Here is a 21,725-nt window from a genome sequence, read left to right as displayed (position 1 = left end):
GCTGCCCGCCCCCTGGCCAGGCGCTGCCACCTGCCTTGTATCATCCCCCGCAAACTAACCGCGAGCTCCAGCATGCCACCTAAAAATAGCCTGGAGCTATTAATAATTTTCTGTTTAAAAAGAAACACCCCCGGGAAGGAAGGAAGGCCAAACGGGGGATCTGTCTCCAGCCCGCTCCCTGACCCAGTGCTTCGCCCTGCTCAGCAGCCCGAGGGCAGCGGTTTTCCACTCGGACTCATCCATCCCCCCGCTGGGAAAGCATCCTCTGACCCGCGGAGGGCCCGGGCTGGGCTCCTGCAGCCATGCACAGCTCTGAGAGCGAGGAGGGGGGAAAAGTTAAAATAAACAAATGAATGAATAAAATACAATAAATAAGAAAAAGTTTCAAAACGCTGTGAGCCAGAAAAGCCCATTCGCATCTCGCATGGCTTCACGCCTTCTCCCTACTCCAGCCCACCTCGGCAGCCCTGTGCCTCCACCTGAAAAAAGGACAAGGCCAACGTTCCTTTTTTTTTTTTTTTTTTTTTTTTTTGATTTCTAGGTTCTTTTTCACCTCAAAGGCGGTCGTGGAGCCAGGCTGCCCCGGTGCAGCATTACCCCAGCCCGCTGCCTGCCCCCAGTGCTGAGAACAGCAGCAGTCCCTCGTGGGAGGACGAAAGCGGCCGGTGCCCGAGGGGCTCAGGTGCTCCCGCAGCAGAAACGCTGACCGGGAGCCGTAATCACCGGTGCTGCTTTGGGACAGCGCCAAGGCTCTCGCCCCCCTCCAGCCCCACCATGCCCCGACACCGGCTGTGCGCGACGAGGACCCCGGTCCGACAGTGGGCTGGTGCTGCTCTCCCGCAGTGCTTTGCTTTCTGCTCTACACCCGACCCTCCGCTGGCAGAAACCAGGCTTGTGCAGGAGCCGAGATACAAATCTGAAATGCAAAGTTTGAAAGATTTTCTGAATTTGAGCAGCGAGAGCTCGCCGTGCGGGCCCTGCGGGCAACAATGACCTCTTTCTGGGAGAGTGCACACGGGCAGCTCTTCAGCAGCACTGAAGCCATCCCTGAGTCAGCCCTGACTCCAGGGAAAAATTACATTTTGCTTCATCAGGCGTGCATCGATCGAGTTAATTCCAGAGTCGCCCAGAAGGGAAATCTGTGAAACTGTTTGAAAATAAATAAATAAAATTATAGCAACAGCGGCGAGGGAGGGAGCAAAAGCAAGCAGAAATGGGTGAACGATGCATAATTAACCTTCTGAGGCGTGAAACAGTATTTCTGCATCAAATCATCTGAGACGGCAGGGCCGGCGCCCGGGGAGCCAGCCCCCAGGGACCCCCCCAGCCCACACACGCAGCCGCGACCCTGTGCGAGAGCAGCGGTTGCAACAAAGGCATTTGGGGCCAGATTGCAAGGGTTTCCACTTGCCTTTGTCAGTATGCTTTGGCATACTGGCAGTCAGGCTGCACTGGTCTTAAAAATATGTATATATTACATTTAACACTGGGAGGAACAAGAGGGTGGGAGAATGCCTCTGCCCCCGTCATCAGTTACTGAATAAAGGGAGTTTGCAGCTCAGCCAACACTGCCGCGCCGGCAAAACCTGGCTGCTGCTGTGCAGCCCCGTGGCTGAGGAGTTTGCTGCCCGGGGAGAAGCTCCTGTGCTGGGAGGGCACGTGGCCCAGGAGTGCTGGGGGGAGAACATGGGCTCCGGGGGACGGCCACTGCCTGCAGTGGCTGCTGCCCACCGACACAGTAAGGACGCGATACGCCAAGCCGCTTCGGCACGTCCTTGAGCCCAAATTGGTGGATTAAACATATTTCTGGGCTGGGTCTGCAGTCCAGGGGTAAAACAGGCACAGACAGGAGAGAGCCCAGAAACCCCAACTGAGACAGGACCCTGCGGAGGGGGCAGGACCTTTTCCTCCCGGTTCTGCCATTGAAGTAGACAAGACCCGTGCGAGCAGGAAAAGGGCTGAAAGCCTCCAACAGCATCATCATTGTTCAGGCACCCTGCGAGGTGCGGCCACACGCCTGCAGCTGGGAAAAGGAGGAAACCCAGCGCTCGCTGCGGAAGGGACAAACGGCAGCCGGTGCAGCTCTTTGTCCCCGGCTACAGAGGGGAGAAAGGACAGCAGTCACGCGGCATGGGGACAAAGGCACCGTCAGCTTCAGTTTGCCTGAACCTCAGATGATCACAAAAGCATAAGCACCGCGTGCAGGGAGAGGGCAGACGAGTGGTGCAACCACAGCCCCGGCACCAGCAGAGCTCCCTGGCGAGGAGCGAGCCACCCGGCACACCACAGCACCCCACGAGGGCATGGGGCACCCACACGATGCTCTTGGGGCACCTTCCCAAGGTTATGGGGCCACACTGCTGCAGCTCCTGCCTTACCTTTGCTGCAGGGCAGAGTCCGGCAGCAGCTGCGGGCTGTATTTTTAGGTATTAATTAGACACTCAATTAAGGGGATTTGCTTTGGGGAGAGTGGCAGGGCCCCCAGGTCTGGATAGAATGACATGACCTTACCCGAGGTGACAGGCACGGCCACCAGCAGGGTGGGCTTTGCTGGTGAATGGCATCCCCAGATGCTCGGTCTGCAGCTCCGGAGCAGGGCCGTCCCCCACCACAGTGCTGTCTTTGTCTCTCCCCCCATTCTGGCAGAGGGGCCTCAACCCCTGCAGCAAACGTGGCTGCTCCGGCACTGCAGCGTCAGCCCCACAGGTCCTGCCGGGACGGGACACGCTCGGGGCTCTGTGAAGCGTTTGGAAGGGCTGGTGCAAGGAGGGCTGCGCAGGAGCCCCGTGCTCCTGGCACAAGCACCAAGGGCACCGCAGGCGCTGCCCCATGCCCCAGTCAGGCTCTCGGGTTAGCCATGCTGAGGATACACTTGAGCTGATCCGAAATCCCACGTGCCAGCCAGCCGGAGCTGGGTTGCTGTGCCTGTCCCTGCTGCGCGGGGGCATCCTCCCTGCCGAGTCACTGAATTAGTCCTGAGCGATGGTCGGGTCTGAGCTGCTGCAGCCTGGGGGGTCCCTTCGCCCCCCCAGCTCCGCAGGGAGGGTGCACAGCCATTCTTAACTGAGCATCCAGGCCTGACCGAAAGGCGCCAAACCACGCGGCGTCATCACCGTAGTGTCGCACATCCCCTGCCTGGGGCTCAGCCCGGAGCCATCAGCTCAGCCCCTTCCCAGCCCTCCGAAGCTCAGCCCAGCTCCTGTCCTGCAGGCACACGACTCTCAGAGAGGTCCCCTAGAATTTAAAGACGTGTTTCAGTCCTTCCTTTAACCAAGCCTACCCAGGACTGTGCCTGGCCACTGTCCCCAGCCTGTCCTCCCCACCTCTTTGCTCCACACAGCAACTACACAGACATCTGCAGCAGGTTTTCTCCCAGGTCCCCTGCGAGGCAGATCAGAGCAACTGTTGTGCTCTAACGCTACATATGTGTGAACCTCCAAGAAACGCCTTTGAAAGTGGCAGGGACAATGCTGTGGGTTTTCATACCAACACAAGAATCTGCCAAGGACCCATCTCCGCAGACGCCGGCTGCCTCGCAAGAGCATCTGGCGCAGAGTCTGCACAGGACAGATGGAGACGGGAGCTGTTTATTCACACAGAAGCAGTCTGGCTCCCTCCCATTTGGTAGGTGTTCTCAGCAAATTTTGGTGGTGTCTCAAATTCCTTACCCAGGGCTTTAAAGCTTTTGTCTCTGGCCAAGCATCGGCTGAATTCACTCCAGCTATTTCCAGGAGACTCTCTGAGAAACACGTGTGTGCGCTTCGTGATGCCAAAGGCTGCCGGCAGGAGAAGAGCAGCAACACCTGGTCACAACGCTGGACCACGACCGCAGCACTGGAGCAGGCCCAGCACTGCTTGGGGTCCAGACCACCCCCAGTGCCTCTAGCTCCGGCTTTAGGAACGTCAGTAATTAGCAGATTGCCCTGCCTCGGACTCCCAGAGCAACCAGACCCAGCAAACCTGACCTGGACCGCAGAGCAGCAGATCTGTTGGCCTTGGAGACAGTGATGCTGTGGCTGCCCAGGCACGGTGGGCTTGCTCCGTGGCCACAGCAGTCCCTGCAGCAGGACTGGCCTTGGCCGAGCCTACATCCCACCCAGCTCCAGTGGAGCCCAACAGAAAGGAAGGGCCAAGCTCAACCCCCCCAGAGGCCGCAGAGCTGCTCTGTGCAGTGTGCTCTGGCACTGACACTGGTTCCCAGCCTCCCTGGGAACGTGAGGACAGTGCCCGTTGTGAGCACCACCCTGCTAAATCCTCCTATTTCCAGCTTTCGACAGCCACGGCCGCCGCCTCTACACGCACGGTTTGAACAGAAAGCAGCCCGCAGCAAAGCCCAGCTTGCAGGACAAGGTCACGCCGAGAACCACAAACCTGAACCGGGGGATGCTTGTGAGCAAGCAGCCTTCACCCAAATACACTTGCCATCAAACCAGCGTCTCCACCTTACGCATCAGCCGGAAGGACACGGACTCCGGGCCATCAGCAGTCACCTGCTGCCAGCCCCAAGGACAGAAATCCCAGCTTTCCCTGCCACCACTGCAGGTGCAGGGCACAGTGTGCCCATGGGAGCCTGCAAGACACCGCCAGGCATGCCCAAACACCCCATCCGACATGGGGGTCTGGGGGCATGGTACCCGTTGGGTTGGATAGATGGCAAACTGCCCCTCAGAGCAATGGGGGGACCCCAGCAGGGGAGGCAGCCATGCCGGCCGAGTATTGCTCCCGGGGCCGTGCGACCCCTCCAGCCATCCAGGCTGCTCTCCAGCGGCTGCAGGGGCTCCGCAAGCCAGGGCTGGGGCAGAGGAAGGTCCATCCACCACAGGCAGTGGCTGCTCACTCCAGAGGAGGGGGAGCAGCGAGACTGAGTGCCCCCCCCCCCCACGGCCCTTCCATATTGCCGCAGCACAAGTCCCAGCCGGAGGCAACCACATGGGACCAACAGGGACTGTCAGCGTTATGGACATTGGGGTCAAATCCTGCTGAACACGGACCCTGCGTCTGTGGGACAGCATCAACTTACCCAGGGAAGGAGCGGAGCTGGATCCCGCGGGAGGACCCGGTGCTCAGTATTAAACCGATGTGATGCTTCAGGCAGCTGCGCTGGCTTTATTGCAGATTAAAATCAGTCAGAAGGGTCTTCTCACCCCACCCCAACAGAACTGAAGGAAACATCCCTCTGAGTTAAAACCAGAGAAGCCCCATAACACCCCGACATGCCATGCAGCACCAACTGCCCAGCTCGGCTACCGCACTCACACACCCAGACCCCAGCGGCAGAGGAGCCCGATCCCCCACCTGCCACAGGTTCCTGACAGCTTTGCTCATTTCAGGGTAAAGGGAATGTTTAAAAGGAAAAAACACAAGCTAAACAACTCAGGTTTGTCCCAAAAACAGATGTTAAAAGACTCTTCCTTTGGTTGCAAGGTTGCAGAGAGCTCAGAGTGCAAAGGGAACATGGGTATGTGATGCCATTTTGAAAAGACCAGGAATTCGCTAACTATTATTTTTGGACCCCTGCTTATAATTTATTCTGTCATTGAAAAAGAAGTCCTTTTAGATATCTTCATACTTTAAACACTAGGAAAATTAAGATAGACCTTTTTAATATATATATATTTATATATATTTTTTATATATGTACACATACACATATATACACAATGATGCATTTAAGTTACTATTTCCTCGGTGATTACAATATCATTCTCTAAATCTCTTGCTCTTGAAATGATCATGACTTGATGCCACTGCTAAAAATATTTTGTGCTGTGCGCAAGGAATACCAACAAGACACCGCCAGGCATTTCAGGGTTTGCCACAGAGCTAGAAAGATGCGCTGCCTTTTCTGCATTCATTCTCGAGGCTCCAAAACAACAAAAATCAGATATTTTTGCAGAGTATTAAGTAAAAGCTGCTGGGTATCATTGTGTAAAGGCAATGTGACATTTGAGCTCAAGAGAAGATTTGCCTTTATCTCCCTAAAACAAAATAATAACAAACCCTTGAAAAAAACCTCATCACAATTTGGGATTTCAGGTGGCCCCAAGATTTTAAATTCTGGCCAATTCAGACGGATGTTTGAGGGATGAGGGAGGGGTGGTTGTGGGACCGGCACGGCTTTGTGAAGGATCCCGTTCCCTCTTCCCAGCACGGAGCAGGTCACCACCCACCAGCGGCCCCCTGGCTCCAGCGGTGACTAGTGATAGGAAAGGCGGCGTCAAGCTGGCACTCGGGGCTGCCTGCAGGACCCGGCTCCCTGCCCGCAGGGCTCTGCCTTCGCCGGCCGCCACTCACTTCACCTGCGCCACGATGAAGCCGGACTCCCTCATGCTCTCGTAGTACTCAATGGCCAACGCAAAGTCAAACTCGTTGATGGCCGGCCCATCAATGGCAATCTTCATGAGGTCTGAGAGCCCCTCGTCCTTCGCGCGGCATGACCGGCCGTGCTTCAGCAGCTCCCGGCCCCGGCTGATCTTCTCAGCGAGGACTGAGCCCAGCGGCAAGGCCAGGGCGATGGCTGCGAGAATGGCAAAGTCTGGGAAGAGCTCATGCATCTCAGAGTTGCTGTAGACTAGCTTGACGCAGAGGTCCTTGAAGGAGAGCTGGCTGAGGCTGAAGACAATCCGCTTGAAGAGGGGGAAATCGCTCAGGGCCCTCTCGCTCACCACCACCCGGGAGTAAGCTTGCAGGAGGAAATTCAGCTCACTGACCCCATAGCTGCCAATGTCCTCCAAAGACTGGGGGTAGCACTTGGGGTTGAAGATGGCCGAGAAGGAGCTGATGGCCTCCAGGACGCTGCTAGGGAACCTGTCCAGCAGGTTGCCCCGCACGCTCTCCAGGTAGCTCTCTTTCAGGCGCTCAAAGTGCTTCAGGTGCACCTTGGAGCAGTTGGCCAGCTCGACACCCTTGTAGTAGAGGCAGCTCTCACCCTCCCGGTCGTCCCGTGGGTGCTCGTTCATCTCGTTGAGGAACTCCTGGAGGTTCTGGCCGCTGGTGCTCTTCTGGGCCTGCAGGGTGGTGGCTGTGGCAGAGACGATGGGCTTCAGGATGGAGAGGTCGAAGTCCTCGATCTGGAAGAAGCGGCTGAGCTTCTGGAAGATGGGGAGGACATCCAGGAGGATCTTGGTGAAGGCCACAAACTGGAACTTCTTGAGCTCTTCACAGAGGCCATGGGCCACGGGTGACCGCTCCGCCTCGCTCTCCAGCAGCAGCACCAGCGTGGGCCATGAGGAATCGATGGCTTCCACAGCTGGGAAAATAGAAGTCCAGTGGATGGCTTTGGGGCTCCCGAGGTCTATCTCGCAGAGGTCCAGGACGCTCCGCAGCTCCTGCAAGCCGTTGCTTTCCCCCCTGAAGCTGGAGTAGAGCCTGTACACAGCGTCCACGGTGGTCTCATATTTCTGGAGGTATTCGATGCTGACGATGCTCTCGGCCGGCAGCAGGGAACTCCCATGGGACAGGCAGTGCATCTCCATGAGGAGCGGGCAGAGGGAGGTCAGCGCAGTCCCCACCCCGCTCAGCCGCTCAGCCACCAGCGAGGCACTGTCAGCGCTGAGCCAGGTGATCTTCATGGTGGGGATGCCAAAGGAGCGCATCACCTCGCCCACCTTGCCCGCCACCGTGGAGGGCTCCCCAGCGGGCAGCTCGAAGCACCCCAGGAAGGTGGCGGAGGTCTGCCCGTTGCAGGGGGAGACGGTGGTGGTAAACATGGCAAGGTTGCGGTGCTCCAGGACGTCCACCGTCTCATCCACCACCAGCCCAACAAACGGTGAGGCTTTTATCCTGTGCCTGTCCTCGTTGTGCAGGACTTTGGCGATCGCTGCCTGAGCCAGTTAAAGGGGATGCACAGGGCAGGCGGGGAGGGAAAGAGAAACACAAATGAACTTCAGAAGCACACGGGAGATGCACAGCACCCGGCGCAAAGCAAGCTGCAAGGTTCCCGCCCTCAGATCTCCCCGAAAGCGGTGCAAGGTCCCGAGTCAGAGAGAAGCACTTAAGCAAGTTGTATATACAAGTACATACACAAGCTGGAAATCACTTTCTTTTTTCTAATATACCGCCTCCTCCTGCTCCTGGCCTGCAGCCCAAACACCAAGCGAAGCTGCAGAGAGCTCCGGGGTCTCTGCCCTGAGCTGGGGGTTGGAGCCCCATGGCTTCAGCAGGACCGAACACCGCCAGGCAGCGCCGAGCCGCTGTCCCCTCCTGAGACCCTGCCTGTGCCAGGAGCAAGGAAAGACGCCGAAAACCTGCTGCCTCGGTTCAGACTTCAGCAATTGCTTCTGTGCTTTACAAGCCCAGCATGGGTAGGAGCAGCAGCAAAACTTCCCGGCATCTCTTCCTTCTTTACTCCGTTTTCCCCATTTCAGGCAAACGCCCTGGTTTGCAGGGAAAACTCCCTCGGTGTGTGTGAATGCTGTAAGTAGCACTTCAGGCTGAGAAATCTAATTAGTGGATTTAGTCTATCTGCAGAAAAATAAGGCTCTTTAGAGATCTAAAAAGCCTGGCAAACAGCCAAGACTCACTAAAAAATTAATTTGATTTTAACAGGCACGAAGCATTTGTAAATTAAGAAAATCCTTTCTAAACTCTCTGGCTACTTGATCTTTCTGATCACTCAGTTTAGGGCAAAAGAGGAAAAACCCACAGTGCTCGTGTACTAATTGAACTCCTGAGCTTTTATCCTCCAAGCAGCCTGGCAGGCTTAGATGGGAGCGGATGCTCCCGGTCTCCCTGCGTGTCTGGCAGCACACGCATGACCACGAGCCCAAGGCTCCCTCGATGGAGCCCATCGCCTTCTCCTGGTTTGTCAAATCAGGGAATGACACTAACAAGGTGCCACATTGATGTTTAATGTGGAGGAACTTTCAGTCTCCACCAAAAATCCTGGAAAACAGGAGCATCGCCTGGCTCCACTGACTCCCCCGTGGGACTAGAGCACGCCCCAGAGCAGCCTGGTTTTGTGGACCGGGCCGGTGGTCCCAAGCACATCGCAGACATGCCCTGGTCCCACGAGGCGCGTTTACCCGTCCAAGGATGGGGACAGAGGTCTGCCCATCAGCAAACGCTGACACAGAGGCTGTCGGTGCTCCTGACCAGGCAGCGGCCCCAGCCCCTGTTCTGCCTGCGAGTCAGGGACACCAGCTCCCTGCCCTGCCTCCTGCCTGCCCACCCCTGCAGCACCCAGCTCCGGCCTTCCCAGGCTCACGTTGCCGGGAGGATCCAGCAATCCTCGCCGCAGAAACAACTCTGGCCCTGGTGAGGCAGAGCACACATTTGCCTCCCTGTGTTTCACTGAGGCCCGTGGGATGGGGGTGCGTGCTTAAGGCTCCTGCTCGCGCATGCAGCACCTGAAGAAAAGCCAAGCGGGTGCTGGCAACGCTTGATGGGGCACTGGGAAGCACGGAGCTCCCCGCCACAGCCGGTCGGCACGGGCACCCCACCCGCTCTGCTGAACGCGGCAGGTGCAGGCAGCTTTGCAGGCAGGCAGCCGCACGGCACCGTCCGGCCCCGAAGCAGCCACCAGACCCGGGTGCGGAGCCCCCAGCCCGGCATACACACCTGCATCTCCCTGACGCTGCTGGGGTGGTAGTACTCGCTGTGCTCGGAGGCCAGCAGCGCCTGGCACAGGTTGAACTTCTGGAAGTCGAGCAGGGAGGAGCACTTCTCATCCGGGATCTCCTCCTTCGCCATCCAGTAGACGGTGGTGAGGACGGCCACCTTCGCTGGGTTCACCTCCACCTTGATGACCGAGCGCAGCTCCGGGTGGCTGTGGACACGGGTCTCGAAAGCCAGCTGCTCCCGGTTCACCGCCAGTGCCTGGCGGTGCGCGCCGGAGGTGACGTGCCGCAGCAGGGCATGGCGCTGGAAGTTGTCCGTGCCCACGGTAAAGGCGTTCTCCGCTTTACCGTGCTTGTTCTTCACCAGTGCCTGCCGACACTCTATGCAAAACATGAGTTTCCTCTCATAGTCAAACTCCAGCCAGGTAAATTCTTCCTTCCAGTGCTCATTGAAATAGCGCTTACACTTTTTATTGGAATTGGAAGTTTCCCCAGCTGGCTTTTTCCCTGGAGGCACCATATTGCTGTGGCTGGGAAATCAAACACTACGGTTGAACTGAAACGTGCCTTGGAGGAGCAGCCTCTACATTTAATTTAGTAAGAAGGTCTATTACAACTCTCCTGGTCCGACTGGAGATGAAAGAGACACAAGGGAAATGGATTAGGGCCCTGCAAACCTCAGCCTGTGCTCATTGTTTATTCTTGGCTGCTAACGAAGAGCTGCGGTGGCATGGCGGCGGCGGCAGCGCTCAGGGCAGGCAGGGCTGTGCGACAGCCCCGGCACCGTGTGGGGGGATCCCACCGAGTGCCTCATTGGTGTCACCAGCAGCTCTTGGTGGGACTGGCACACACACGCACGGTCCTCCTTGTAATCACAGGGACAACCAAACATGCTTCCCATCAGACCAGACATCCACGCTGTGGCTGATGCTGGGAAGGTACGGAACCAGCATTGAACCAAACGTCTAAAAATGAGAGTGTTCAGCCCCACAAGGAGCGGCACCCGCTGCTGACGGTGAGTGCCAGAGACCCGGAGCTGGACGAGGATGACTTGGAGGCCGGCTCAGAAACACATGCTTGTCTCTATTCCAGGAAACTGCCAAAGCCACACTGTGTCCCGTGGCAGCAGGGCTGTGCTCTGCACAGTCAGCGCCCCAGCCCAGCATCCCTCCCCAGGGGAGGCTGATGCACAGGACCCACTCCAGCCAGGGCTCCCAAACATCTACTGGAGCCCGCGGCTGCAAAGCACTTACGTGTGTATTTAAACCAGATAGCTGAAGTATTTAAGCATCCACTTAACTCCCTCCCTATACTTAAGCCCCACTCAGTCTGATCCTCACATTCTTCCAGAACTGGATTGAAAAACCAAACTGAGCCTTGATAAAGGCAGTGGGAGGAGGAGGAGGAGGAAGAACCCAGCGCAGGGTGGGGAAGAGGGGGAACCGAAACACAGAGGGAAAAGGAAAGAACACGGACATTCAGCAGCAGTGCAAGCCAGGGAATACTGTCAGTCAGTGTGACTTGCTGAGAAACCCACGAGGAACTTGGGTTTTTTTCTAAAGAACAAACCCCCAAGCACCAGAGCCGTTACCACAGCACTCAGGGAGAAGTGGGAAGCCTCACAATTTAGGCGTTAGAGCAATACCCTGACTCCCAGAGCTGCAAACACTCGCTCCTGTGGAGCAGGGGTTCCCCTCAGGGTGCCCTGGGCGATGCTGGCTGGGTGGCAGTGGAGCTGCCCAGCACCACAGCCAGCTGGCACTGCAGCCGCAGCACTCCCTCTGCCCAGCCACCCTCACCAGGGCCGAGAAACGTCTTTTACTGACAGCGGGAAGGGAAGGGGTGACCGTCCTCAGCCCCTGCGCCTCCCCTGGGGTGCTCAGGAGCAGCTGCCCGTCCTTGCTTGCCACCTTGCTGGTCTCTCCAGGTCCAGCCCCAAGTCGTGAGTCTTCCCCTGGCTCTGGGATTTTCTTCTGGCTGCACCTGGCTTTTCGGGGACCCTCTCCTTCTCCTCCCCATCAAATTCCTCTTTGCTCCTCCATCATGGAAACCAGAGCAACCTGGTAAAAAGGCATTGGAGGCCAGGAAACCCCCTCTCTGTCCAGAGAGAGAACATGCGAGCCCCCAGGCAGGAGCTGGCAGAGGAGCAGGCAGCACTGGCATCTCCAAGCCCGTCCACAGCCTGTGTGCTGGCCAGGCATCATGCACCTCGCCCTGCGGGGCTGGCGCAGTGTGGACCCTCGGCACGGTACGGACCCTCAGAGCCCATATTTCCCATTGCTGCCGTCCAGGTGCATCACAGCCCCAGCTCCGTGAGCAGCCCTGTCCCAGTTCACCAGGCACATGTGCATCTTCTGCTTCCAGCCCTGGGAGCACCCTTCTCACCCTGTGCTCTTCCAGCAAACCGGGAGCTGCAAGCCAGCTCTGGGAGGGCAGGGGGACAGGGACAGAAGGACCAGAGCAGCCAGCCCAGGTCAGAGTAGGGCTTTGCTAGTCCAAAACTCGGCTCTAACCACAGTCAGCATCAAATGCTTCCAAGGAAGCAGAGAGAAACCCCAGGACACGGCCCTGCTGGGAGTTTTCTTCCTGCCCACAGGGAGCACAAAGCTTTCAAGGCTTGCAACGGGCACGCGGATTCTCTCTGCATCTTGCTCTTAGCTTATTTAACGTGGTTTGGTTTGCTTCCCAGAGCCAGGTCTCCTGCCTGGTCCCACACCTCGGCACGGTGCAACCGAAAGCACCCAGGGAATGATTCCTACAGCCGGGGGGTCCCGACAAAGCTGGAGCTGCTTCCTCAGGCCAGTCCAAGAGCCGCACTGCAGCTGCCGAGTGCCAGCCAGAGCAGCGTCTCCTCAGAAGCACGTTAACTAGGAAACTGCGATGGACTTGCCACGTGAGAGTCAAAGCCCAGACCCGTCTTGCTGAATATTTCCTCTGCAGTTGCCAGCACCCGTCAGACGTTCCCCAGGGACACAGGCTCTGCCAGGGCTGGGATTGTGCTGGTGCCCCTGCCATGCCCCAGCAAGGCTTGGGGCTCGCCACCGAAGCGGGAGGTGCCTGTGCAGCAGGGACAGCTCTGCCATCTTCAACAGCCTCATTCATAGTTCACGTGCCCAGCCTGCCCCGGACCCACCGCCCCGATCCCCGCACCGGCCAGTCGTCAAGCTCCGTGTGCCCCGGCTGCAACCAGGACGGTGCATGGCCCCGGGGGGCAGTTTCCTCCGTTCCCTCCCTGTCACTGACCCCATTCGCTCCCAAACCCGTCCCCACCTACACACAGCCCCTGGGCACTCGCTCCGGCAAAAACTGCTACCTTGGAAAGAAAAAGAAAAAAAAAAAAAAAAAAAGCAGCAATTAGTGTCTGGGGCACAGGGGGCCGGGGAGAGCTCGGGATGGAGCAGAGCACCACGGCATCACTTCCCGCAGTGCCTGCCCGTGCACCGGCACCAGCCCCGGGCACCCTTCACTGCCGCCGGGTGCGTCCCTCCCCGGCCGCTGCTGGCCACGGGGAAAAGCAGCGCTGCGTCTCCTCGGGGACCCGGCAGCGTGCGGGGGGAGGAGACGGCTCGGGAGTGGGGGTGACACCCGCACTAGCCTGCTGCTCCCCCCCAGCCAGGGCAAGAGCACTGTCCGCAGGGAAGTTTGGGCAGGATCAGGATTTACTTGCAGGAGGACAAGCCGCTGCTCTGACCGTCGCGCCCAGGTACATCAGCCCTGGCTGCCAGTCACCTAATGCCCGCCCGGGTGAGGGTGAGCAGAGCAGCACACGACCCCCAGCACCCAGCCCTGCGTGCCCGACCCTCCCGCCCACCCTCCCCCTACATACGTACCATTTAAAGGCTGCCATAAGCTTTGGGGTGAGGGGGCTTGCAAACTTCCCAGATTTTGGTTTTTAAATAGGAAAAAAAAAAAAAAAAAGACCTAATTAAAAAAACAAACCCAGCCAAACAATGCAAAGCCACAAAAAAAAATAAAAATAAAAAAGCTCGCCAGGAGGCCGGGAGCAGCAGCGCACCCCCCCGCCCCGGCAGCCCCGCTCCGCGCATGGGGGCGGGCGCCCCGCCGGCACCGCCGCGGCCCCGAGCGCGGCGGCTGCGGGAACAAAGCCTGCGGCTGCCGCCCCGCGCTCACGGGAGCATGGGAGCAGCCATCTTGCTGCGAGGACTGTCTGGCTCCGCGGATGCTCCCAGCAGCCAACGGCGGCAGTGGCCACTAGCGGTGGCCGGGAAGGGGGAAGGCCGCGTGGCGGTGGCCGTGGCCTGGCCACGGGGACGGTGGACACGGTGGCTGGGCGATGAGCTCCGGCCCCTGGGGAAGGGGAGCACGTGGAACTGCGTCCCGTACACGCTGCACGCTCCCCTGCCGGGACATCTTCCCCCAAGATGCAAGGAGCACAAAGGTGATGGGCATCAGGTGCACGGCTCGTGGCCCCCCTCCCCAGGACCCCCACCCCAGGTCCCTCGGCCGAGGGCTGAGCGCACGCAGCAGGAGAAGCTATAAAAGCATTTGCATCCAGCCAGGACGGGTGTCCCCGGGCTTGGGCAGAGCCAGGACCCGAGCGCCCCGCGAGTGGGCAGCTGTGGGCAAAGCAGCTCTCCAGCCCTGCCCACAGACATTGAGCTTTTGCAAAATCCAGGTCCGAGCCCCTGAGCCAACACTGCAGCAGGACTCGGACCGAGCTCCTGCTCAAACCCCATTTAGCTGTGCTCCTGGTCTGTAGCTGCAGGAGTGGCACTGGCACCCACGCCTGGCACCCAGCCCCTCGTGCTGGGGCTCCCTAACGAGCACGGGGGCTCCACTCATGCCAACCCCCCCCTTCTTTTAGCATTAAATGCAGGTGAAATTTAGAGCCCCCCAATTTCTTCCAAAAATAGGATTTTACAGCAACTTTGCTTTCCCCCAAGCAAGGTTCCCAAGGACACCAAAATCCCAAAGAGCACCAGTGTCCCGCAGGAGCCCCCGATGGGAACACCCCACACATTCCCCAGCCCCCCAGCACGGACACAGTGCCCGGGCACTGGAGGATGCTCTCGGCCCCAACTCCACCTGCTCCCGAGGCAGAGTCAGGCCCGGACAAGGGCTGTGGCCCCACGGTATGTGCCTGGATTAGGGCTGCATTGTACCTGGCTCCGGCTGGCTCCACACCAGGGAGGAGACGGCGGCGGCCCGAATGAATTCCTCTCTTTAGGCTCCTCCACATGTCCTGGGGCAAGAGGCTCTTCCTGCTCTCGGGACATTCCTGCCCGGCCACCTCAGCCCAGGGTTAATGCTAACAGGAGCTGGGTGAAACCAGAGATGGGGCTCCCAGGGGTGAAAATATGCACTATTTATTCTTGTGCTAATGCAAGCAAGAAAAGAGGACTTAGCCTTTTTAATCAGTTTTCAGGCAGGAGGCTGCCACATCCCCTGGTTCGCATCTCCTGGTTCGCAGCATCCCCAGCAGGATTGCAAAGGTCAGTGGTGCCGGAGCGGGGAGCAGCAGCAGCCAGTGGCCCCGCGGGCTGGGGCCGACCCCGTTTCCCATGGCCCTGGCAGCACTTGGCCCCTGACGAGCCCCTGCACCAGGATCCACCGGCAGGACCAGGGGACTCCATCGGGAACACGCTTGTTTTTCCCCCTGGTTCCCAAAGGGAGCAGCCCGGTCCAATCCCACAGACTGCTCCTGCCCTGCACCGTCGGGAAAGGCACCCAAATCCAGAGCAGAGGGACAGGGAGGGGGAGCGTCAAGGAGCGCCACACAAAGTCCTGGAAAACAGGCAGATTTGGCAAAAGCACTCGCTGCCCATCCTCCCCTCCACTTTCACCAGCACCAGATACAAACACAGTCACTTATAATTATCATGAGCCAAACGGAGCCAGGCAGGAAAAACCTGCAGCAGGGAAACAAAACCGCTCAAGAAAAGAAGCAACAGGGACCAGACAGGACACCAAAATCCCGCTGGGCAAACCAACCGCGGCAGCACGCGGCATCACAGTGGGGCCCGGGCTCCTCTCTGAGCACGGCCAGAAAACCAGGGAGATGGGGCAGGTCGGCGGCTCCACGGGGTGTTTCACTGACGGGCAAGCTGCTGCTGCAGAGCCCCCGGCACATGGCAGCCCCTGCACGGGGTGAGGAGACCCTGCCCCAGCCCCAGGCAGGAAGACAGGCATCAGCTGGGGAAGATGAAAGCTGCCTGCCCAGGGTTGGGGACCGTAATTATTGTGCCCTTTTGCTTTGCAAAGGGCCCCCAGCTCTGGAGGGGTCGGTAACCCACCAGGAGCAGCTCCAGCCCTGTCAGCCGCCCAGCTCAGCGCCCAGTGAGCATCCTCGCCCGCCTTAACGCTAAACCACGGCCGCCTCGCAGGAGCAAGGTGGGGACGGAGGCAGACACACAGGCACCTGCCAGGGGCTGAGTGGCTGGGTAGAGACCCTGGGTGCCTGCCGGGGAGAAGGCTGGGAAACCAGGGTGTGCTGGGCGAACCCTGCGGTCTCCAGGGTAAGTGGGGGGGCTCTGCCTGCCTCGTGCCGGGGGGCAGCATGGCTGAACCTGCTCGTCTTTTCTGCCCTGTGTGCCTCTGCCTAGGGTCTTGCGGCAGGGAGCCTACAGGAAACAGCTGAAAGGCCTCATGTGAAACAGTTTTAATTACCTTTTTTTTTTTTCTTTTCTCCAAAAATTCACATTTCTGTGAATTTAAAGCCGGAAGCCTCCAGCTTTAACATGGATTTTGGGCAGTGCTTGCAGGATGTCCCTGACCCTTGCAAGCACCCCTGCCCTTGCGTCCCTGCAGGATGTCAGATGTCCCTCCTAAAGAAACTGAAATGGAAATATTTCTATTTACTCCTATGCAGCAGCCTTGGTTTGATTCGGTCATTGCTATTTTTCTCCCCCATGACATGCCTAGAGAGCTCGGCGGGCAGGTGCCCTGTCTGCACGAGCACATTTATCATCAGCATGGCATGAGGGCGGCCGCTGCCCGATGAGCCACAGTTTCCATTTGAGCCCCGCGCCTTTGACTCCCGAACCAAACCTGAGGCACGCAGCTCCTGCTGGGGATGCTGAGGGGCCAGACCCTGGCACCCCCCTGCCAGCACTTCAGCCCCATGTCTGGGGGCTAGGTTTCCCCGAGGGTTTTTCATTGCATCTATAAAAAGCTGAACAGAAGAGACTGAAAACCCAGCCAAATTACCCCAAAAGATACTAAATCCCCAAGTCCAAACATATTTATGAGATTTTGTCTCCCTTCTCTGCTCTAAGCCAGTCTCTCAGTCTCTGGGAAATGACTCGCACTTTTCCAGCAGGGAAGTGGAGTTGCTGGTGCTCCTGAAGCTCCTAACCCAGGACAGCCCCATCCGCTCACAGCCCACCGGCTCTCCTGCCCAGCCTGTGGTGCCCGGCTCCACCAGCTGCCCTCCTCCCCTCCCATCGCATGGGGACAGGGGAGGAAAGGCCCGGCACGCTGCCCGAGGAGGGCTGCAGTGTTGACACTGAACAGGGAGGATTTTGGCAGGAGGGAAAGGTGCACACTGCCCTGCAGGTCCCCGCTCCCCCTCTGCGCCAGGTCCCAAAATGAACCGGGGGCCAGGAGCAGCAGGGGCACGCACGGGAGGATGCACAGGAGCCGCCCCAGCCCCACCGCCGGGCTTTGCCCACCACTGCCGCAGCATCCCTCACACCCGAAGGTGGTGACAGTTCAATTTAATCTCTGCTGTGCATGGTGGAGGAAGGCGGGCTGCGAGGAGCCGCTGTCTTGTGTAGGAGAGAGCCGTCCCTCTGCGAGGGAGACAGCACTCAACACCATGTCAGCTCAGACAAATTAAAAATACTTCTGCAACCCCCCCCGGGGCTGTTGCCTGGACAGGCAGATCTGGCAGGGCTGGCTCCTCCCGCGGGATCTGCTGTTTCGCAGCATCGCTGCAAAGAGACTGGAGGGTCACGGGGAGGAGCGGGTGCCCTGGCTCAGGGCATGGGGGTGGGATGGGGCACGCGCTGGGGGACCCCAATATTTCCCTGCTATGTCCCAGCTCTCTTGCACATCTCCAGGGTGCTCAGGGGGTTGTTCCTCATCTGCTGGGGGGGCCTTTCCAGCAATGCTGCAGGCACAGGGGCTCTGGCTCGGGCATGCTCAGGTCCTCACAGAGGGGCCCGGTGGGCAGTGGGCCATGGAGAGGGGACCGTGGGGTGCTGCTGGAGAAGGAAGTCCCCTGAGCTGCTGACACAGGGACCCCCTGCCCCCCCCCCCCAGGCCACTACCAGCTTGCAGGAGGCTGCCTCGCGCCTCCTTCCCCTGCACAGCCTTGTCACAACCTTTTGCTGCATGACTTGAGCTGGCAGGGAACAAGCCTTGAAATAAACTCAGATGACATCCCTGCAAACTCCCGGGCATGGCCACAAACCGGATTATTTGTCTGGGCTGGGGAAGGGGGGCAGTACTCATTTCTCCCCCACTGATGACCCCAGCTCTGGGCTAACGCTCCTCTGATCAGAGGCAGGGCTAGTTTGCTCTCCACGATGCAGCAGCTGAGAAGGGCAAAGCCCTTTTGTCGAGGAGCAAGAGCAGAAGCAGAGACAAGGTAATCTCCCACCCTGGGCTCCCTCCCAGTTGATGCACCTGGTCCTTGAAAGGTTCAGCATCCCGGGAGCTCTAAGGAGCAGTTATCCTGCACAACTGATACAATAAATGATTTCTGAGGAGTAAAACTGGATGCAGGTCTTGCTCTATCAAGCCTCTTTTCCTCCCCATGTCCACAAGCATCAAGCCCACTTCCCCCTGGATTTTAATTCCCAGCTCTCCCCCTATGTCAGCTAATTATCTGAAAATGAGCATTTAGCGATGCCCTCCTTTGCAGAGCCTCTGTCCAGTCCCGACCGGCTTAGTGTCCCCTGCTTGGCAGCCGGCATCGCTGCCAGGGCTGGTGCAGCCTGGCCAAGACCTCACTGATCTCCGCGACAGGTACCAAGGAGCTCAGAAAGGAGCTGGGCTAATCCTGACCCGGGGTGGCGGCAGAAAGGAGGCAGTGAGCATTAAACACTGATACGGGCTCTGCTCCCCAAAGCCCTGCCTGCCCCTCCCCACCATCACCTTCTCTGGGGTGGTGGTGGGGGGAAAGGTCAGGGTCCTTCCAAAACACAGAGAGCTCGGAGGGGGAGACCGGAGCCCCAGATTAGTTCAGCCTTTATTCTGGGCATCGTTTAAACCATAAAAATTACAGCTGAGTCCAATTCATTATGGCCAGGGAGCGACTGACAGAAATGAAAAGGGAAAAAAGATACACAAACTGATGCTTTCTTACCCTTCCAGTGAAATAGCCAATTTGGAACAAATTAGGGGGCTCCTGTCTCTACCAGCCTTTTGGATTGCCTCTAAGCCAACGCACATTTTTCACAGTGCAGTGTTTCCTCCATTAGCAGTGAAAATTAATGATTTCTATTATTGAAGTACCTGAAGGCGGGTGCCTCCCTTGCACAGCCGGGGCTGGGCTGGCCCTTCCCCAGGGCAACGAGCCCCCAGAGAGCAGAGAAGAGCCATGAGGAGAAAAACAGGCTCAGAGAGGATAAGTGACATGGCTGGGGCCACCCGGCAGGTCAGGGGCAGAGCCAGGCTCCAGGCCGGTGGCAGTCCCCTCTCAGGGGTGCTATCCCAGACATGCCGGAGCGATGCACGCAGACCACCGCGGTGAGGCCCAAACCACTGCGTGTGACAGCATCATGGCTGTCCCCAACGCCCCCCCAGCAGTGCAACCACGTGGGCTTCAGCCAGTCCCTCCCGGCTTTGCTCGAGGGAGTGAAAGGGGAATCACCCCGCTTGCAGGGGGTCCAGCTCAGACTTCGGGGGTGCAAGTCCCAGGGTGCTGAGAGAACTTTCAAACCCTAATCTATTTACATGTTCCCCCCCCCTCTAAGTTTTATAAAGGTCAAAGTCCTTTGCCTCCCTCCGCGTGCTTTCTGCTCACGTTATTTTCTGGGAGCCCCGAGCACAGCGCCTGTCATGTTTGCGCTGACAGCTGCAGAAGTGTGTAACTCCCCACCACGGCTGCCCTGGGGCCAGGCTGGTCATACCCAGGGTTTGGAAGCAGACACACATCTGTCATTATTTTTTAATTAGATCTTTATTTCCTACTGCTAGTATTTCATTGTAATTTCCGCCACTCCTACCCAGGCCGTGCTAATATAATCACTTCGGAGAAGAGTGGGAACAGCCAGCCTACTCGTTCTAACATCCCGCTCAGAAAAGGGAAAAAAAAGCAATCTGCTAAATACCCAGCCCCTGCAGTCATTACGAGCTTAGGGACATCAGGCGGGTGCTGGAACCCACCATCAAAGCGCCGGTGCCGGCAGCGCAGCCGCCAGCAGCCTGCTGGGAGCATCATCACTGCAGAAACTTCAAATAAGTTCATGTTTGCTCAAATTATCCGTTAGCAACCCATTGCTCCAGCAAGGTTAGCTAGAATTAAAAATGGTCTAAAAAAATTAGTAGATTATACCCTCAGCTTGATGCTGGAAATGCAGTGATATTTTCTAGCCCACATCATACTGGAGGTCAAGATTAGATGACAGTTTGGTCTAAAAATACTCCGAAGGGGACGTTGAGGCTGTCGGAGGAGCCCAGAGCCTCCAGTGCCCCCCCGGGTGTCGCTCATGGTTGAAACCAAGGGACAGATGTTTTCCCCAGGACGTTTCTCAGAGCAAGCCCCTGGCAATAAAAAGAACTGCTGCATTTACAGGGAAATTCACCCAAAACAACCTTAGGGAAAGCTCAGTCCCACCGTCTGATGAGGGAGCCCCAAAGCCAAACCCCGTGTTTGAGTGGGGACAGAAATGTGCCCAGCTTGGCTCCCCTATCTGTTAACCCCCAAGAACAACGGAGAGGACAGGAAGCCTCATTAAGCAGCCAATTAACAACAGCAAACTCACAGCAGCATCAGGACTCACGCATGGTCCCACCCTGCGCTGCCCACTGTGGGTTTGCGCTGCGGCACGGAGCGAAACCGGGTGACTCCAAGTTCCCACTTTTTTTTTTTGAAGAGGTGTTTAAGACATGGCAGGGAGAAGATGTTCAACACTCGCAAGGAGCAGCCACCGCACAAGTGCCTTGCAACCACCGTGTTTCTCTACCCAGAGCACCACGATCCCACGTTCGCTCCAGCCCCATCACAGAGATTGCCAGCAAGCCCCCGGCAGCACGGGTTCAAAATTGAAGCTTTAGTGGCTTTACAACATTTCCTACATATTTGAGACCACAAGGTTAAAAGCAAGCTTTTTTTTTGGGGGGGGGGGAGGGGTGGGGGTGTTAGTTTGGTCTTTTTAAACCTACTTTGCCTGACAAGTATTCCAGGTAAATATCCCGAGTAGCGTTACACGTTCCAGAGATACAGGGAAAGACAGCTCACAGACAAAAGATTAATTTTTCTCATAGTTTGAAACACAAAGTGATCCATAGGAGACAACTGACGGGCAAGGCTGCAGTTACAAAAATGCGAGCACCTCGGAGGAGCCCTGTCAGATGTGCCAGTTCAATAACATCTGTGGTTCCCCAGCCTGGCTGCTCTCCTACAGCCACAGGCACCAACAAGCACGCGCCTGCGATACCACAAGAAAAGGAGTGCATGTAGACGTGCACGCACTCACACGTATGTGCACACCACACACGCGTGTACACACATGCAGAGAACCAGCACCGCTGCCTGCAGGGACCTGCCGGACCCCTATCGCTGCCCAGCGCAGGCAGCAGCCGGGGGCGATGCTCCTTCCCCAGCAGCCTGCTGGAAAGTTAATGCCAATAATAACAAAAGCACCGAAATTACCAGCCCCGAATCTGCGCGTGAAACGGGTCCAAGAGCAGCGTTACGCTCCATTTGCTGCCGCAGCTCCACTCCACGAGCCCGAGACAGCCAAAGCCAGCAGCAAAGCACCTCCACCACCCACCCGGCCAGCTTTTCCCTGCCTTTTCTTCAAAGGCACTGCCAGTCGCTCTCCCCCAAGCCTCATTTCACACAAAAAGCATCAAACATTTGCACCATGGGTGCAGCAGAAACACATGTCGGAGCTGACCCCCAAACGAAGAGCAAGGGCAAAATAAAGCCGTGTCAGCGCACGACCTTTTTCTTCCTCTTTTTGCAGCCCTGGGAAAAATCAATAAGATGCAGTGAGTCAAACTCAGTTTGAATCCCGTAAGTAATTAGGATTAGCA

At 57.7% G+C, this 21,725-nt stretch overlaps 2 protein-coding genes across 7 annotated transcripts in view; both read right to left on the bottom strand.

Annotated features, from left to right (window-relative positions):
* The window catches only part of ZNF385C (zinc finger protein 385C), a 63,169-nt gene that overhangs the window by 15,787 nt on the left and 25,657 nt on the right, over positions 1 to 21,725 (bottom strand). The window lies entirely within an intron of this gene.
* Positions 5,604 to 13,558, bottom strand: C20H17orf113 (chromosome 20 C17orf113 homolog). Its single transcript, XM_076356562.1, has 3 exons — positions 13,388 to 13,558; positions 9,559 to 10,187; positions 5,604 to 7,823 (listed from the first exon to the last, which is right to left on the bottom strand). Exons 2-3 carry the CDS (start codon positions 10,075 to 10,077, stop codon positions 6,291 to 6,293), a joined length of 2,052 nt encoding a protein of 683 aa, XP_076212677.1. The 5' UTR covers positions 10,078 to 10,187; positions 13,388 to 13,558; the 3' UTR covers positions 5,604 to 6,290.

Source organism: Aptenodytes patagonicus, chromosome 20 (genome assembly GCF_965638725.1).
Source record: "Aptenodytes patagonicus chromosome 20, bAptPat1.pri.cur, whole genome shotgun sequence".
Taxonomy (NCBI): domain Eukaryota; kingdom Metazoa; phylum Chordata; class Aves; order Sphenisciformes; family Spheniscidae; genus Aptenodytes; species Aptenodytes patagonicus.
Note: the sequence above shows the minus strand (reverse complement) of the source record. Positions and strands in the feature narration are given on the sequence as shown.

Excerpts from the sequence above, each read along its gene's own strand:
- C20H17orf113 (XM_076356562.1), bottom strand. The coding sequence starts at position 10,077 with ATGGTGCCTCCAGGGAAAAAGCCAGCTGGGGAAACTTCCAATTCCAAT. Across the intron at positions 7,824-9,558 it reads GCAGCGTCAGGGAGATGCAG|GCAGCGATCGCCAAAGTCCT; the intron begins GTGTGTATGCCG and ends TAACTGGCTCAG.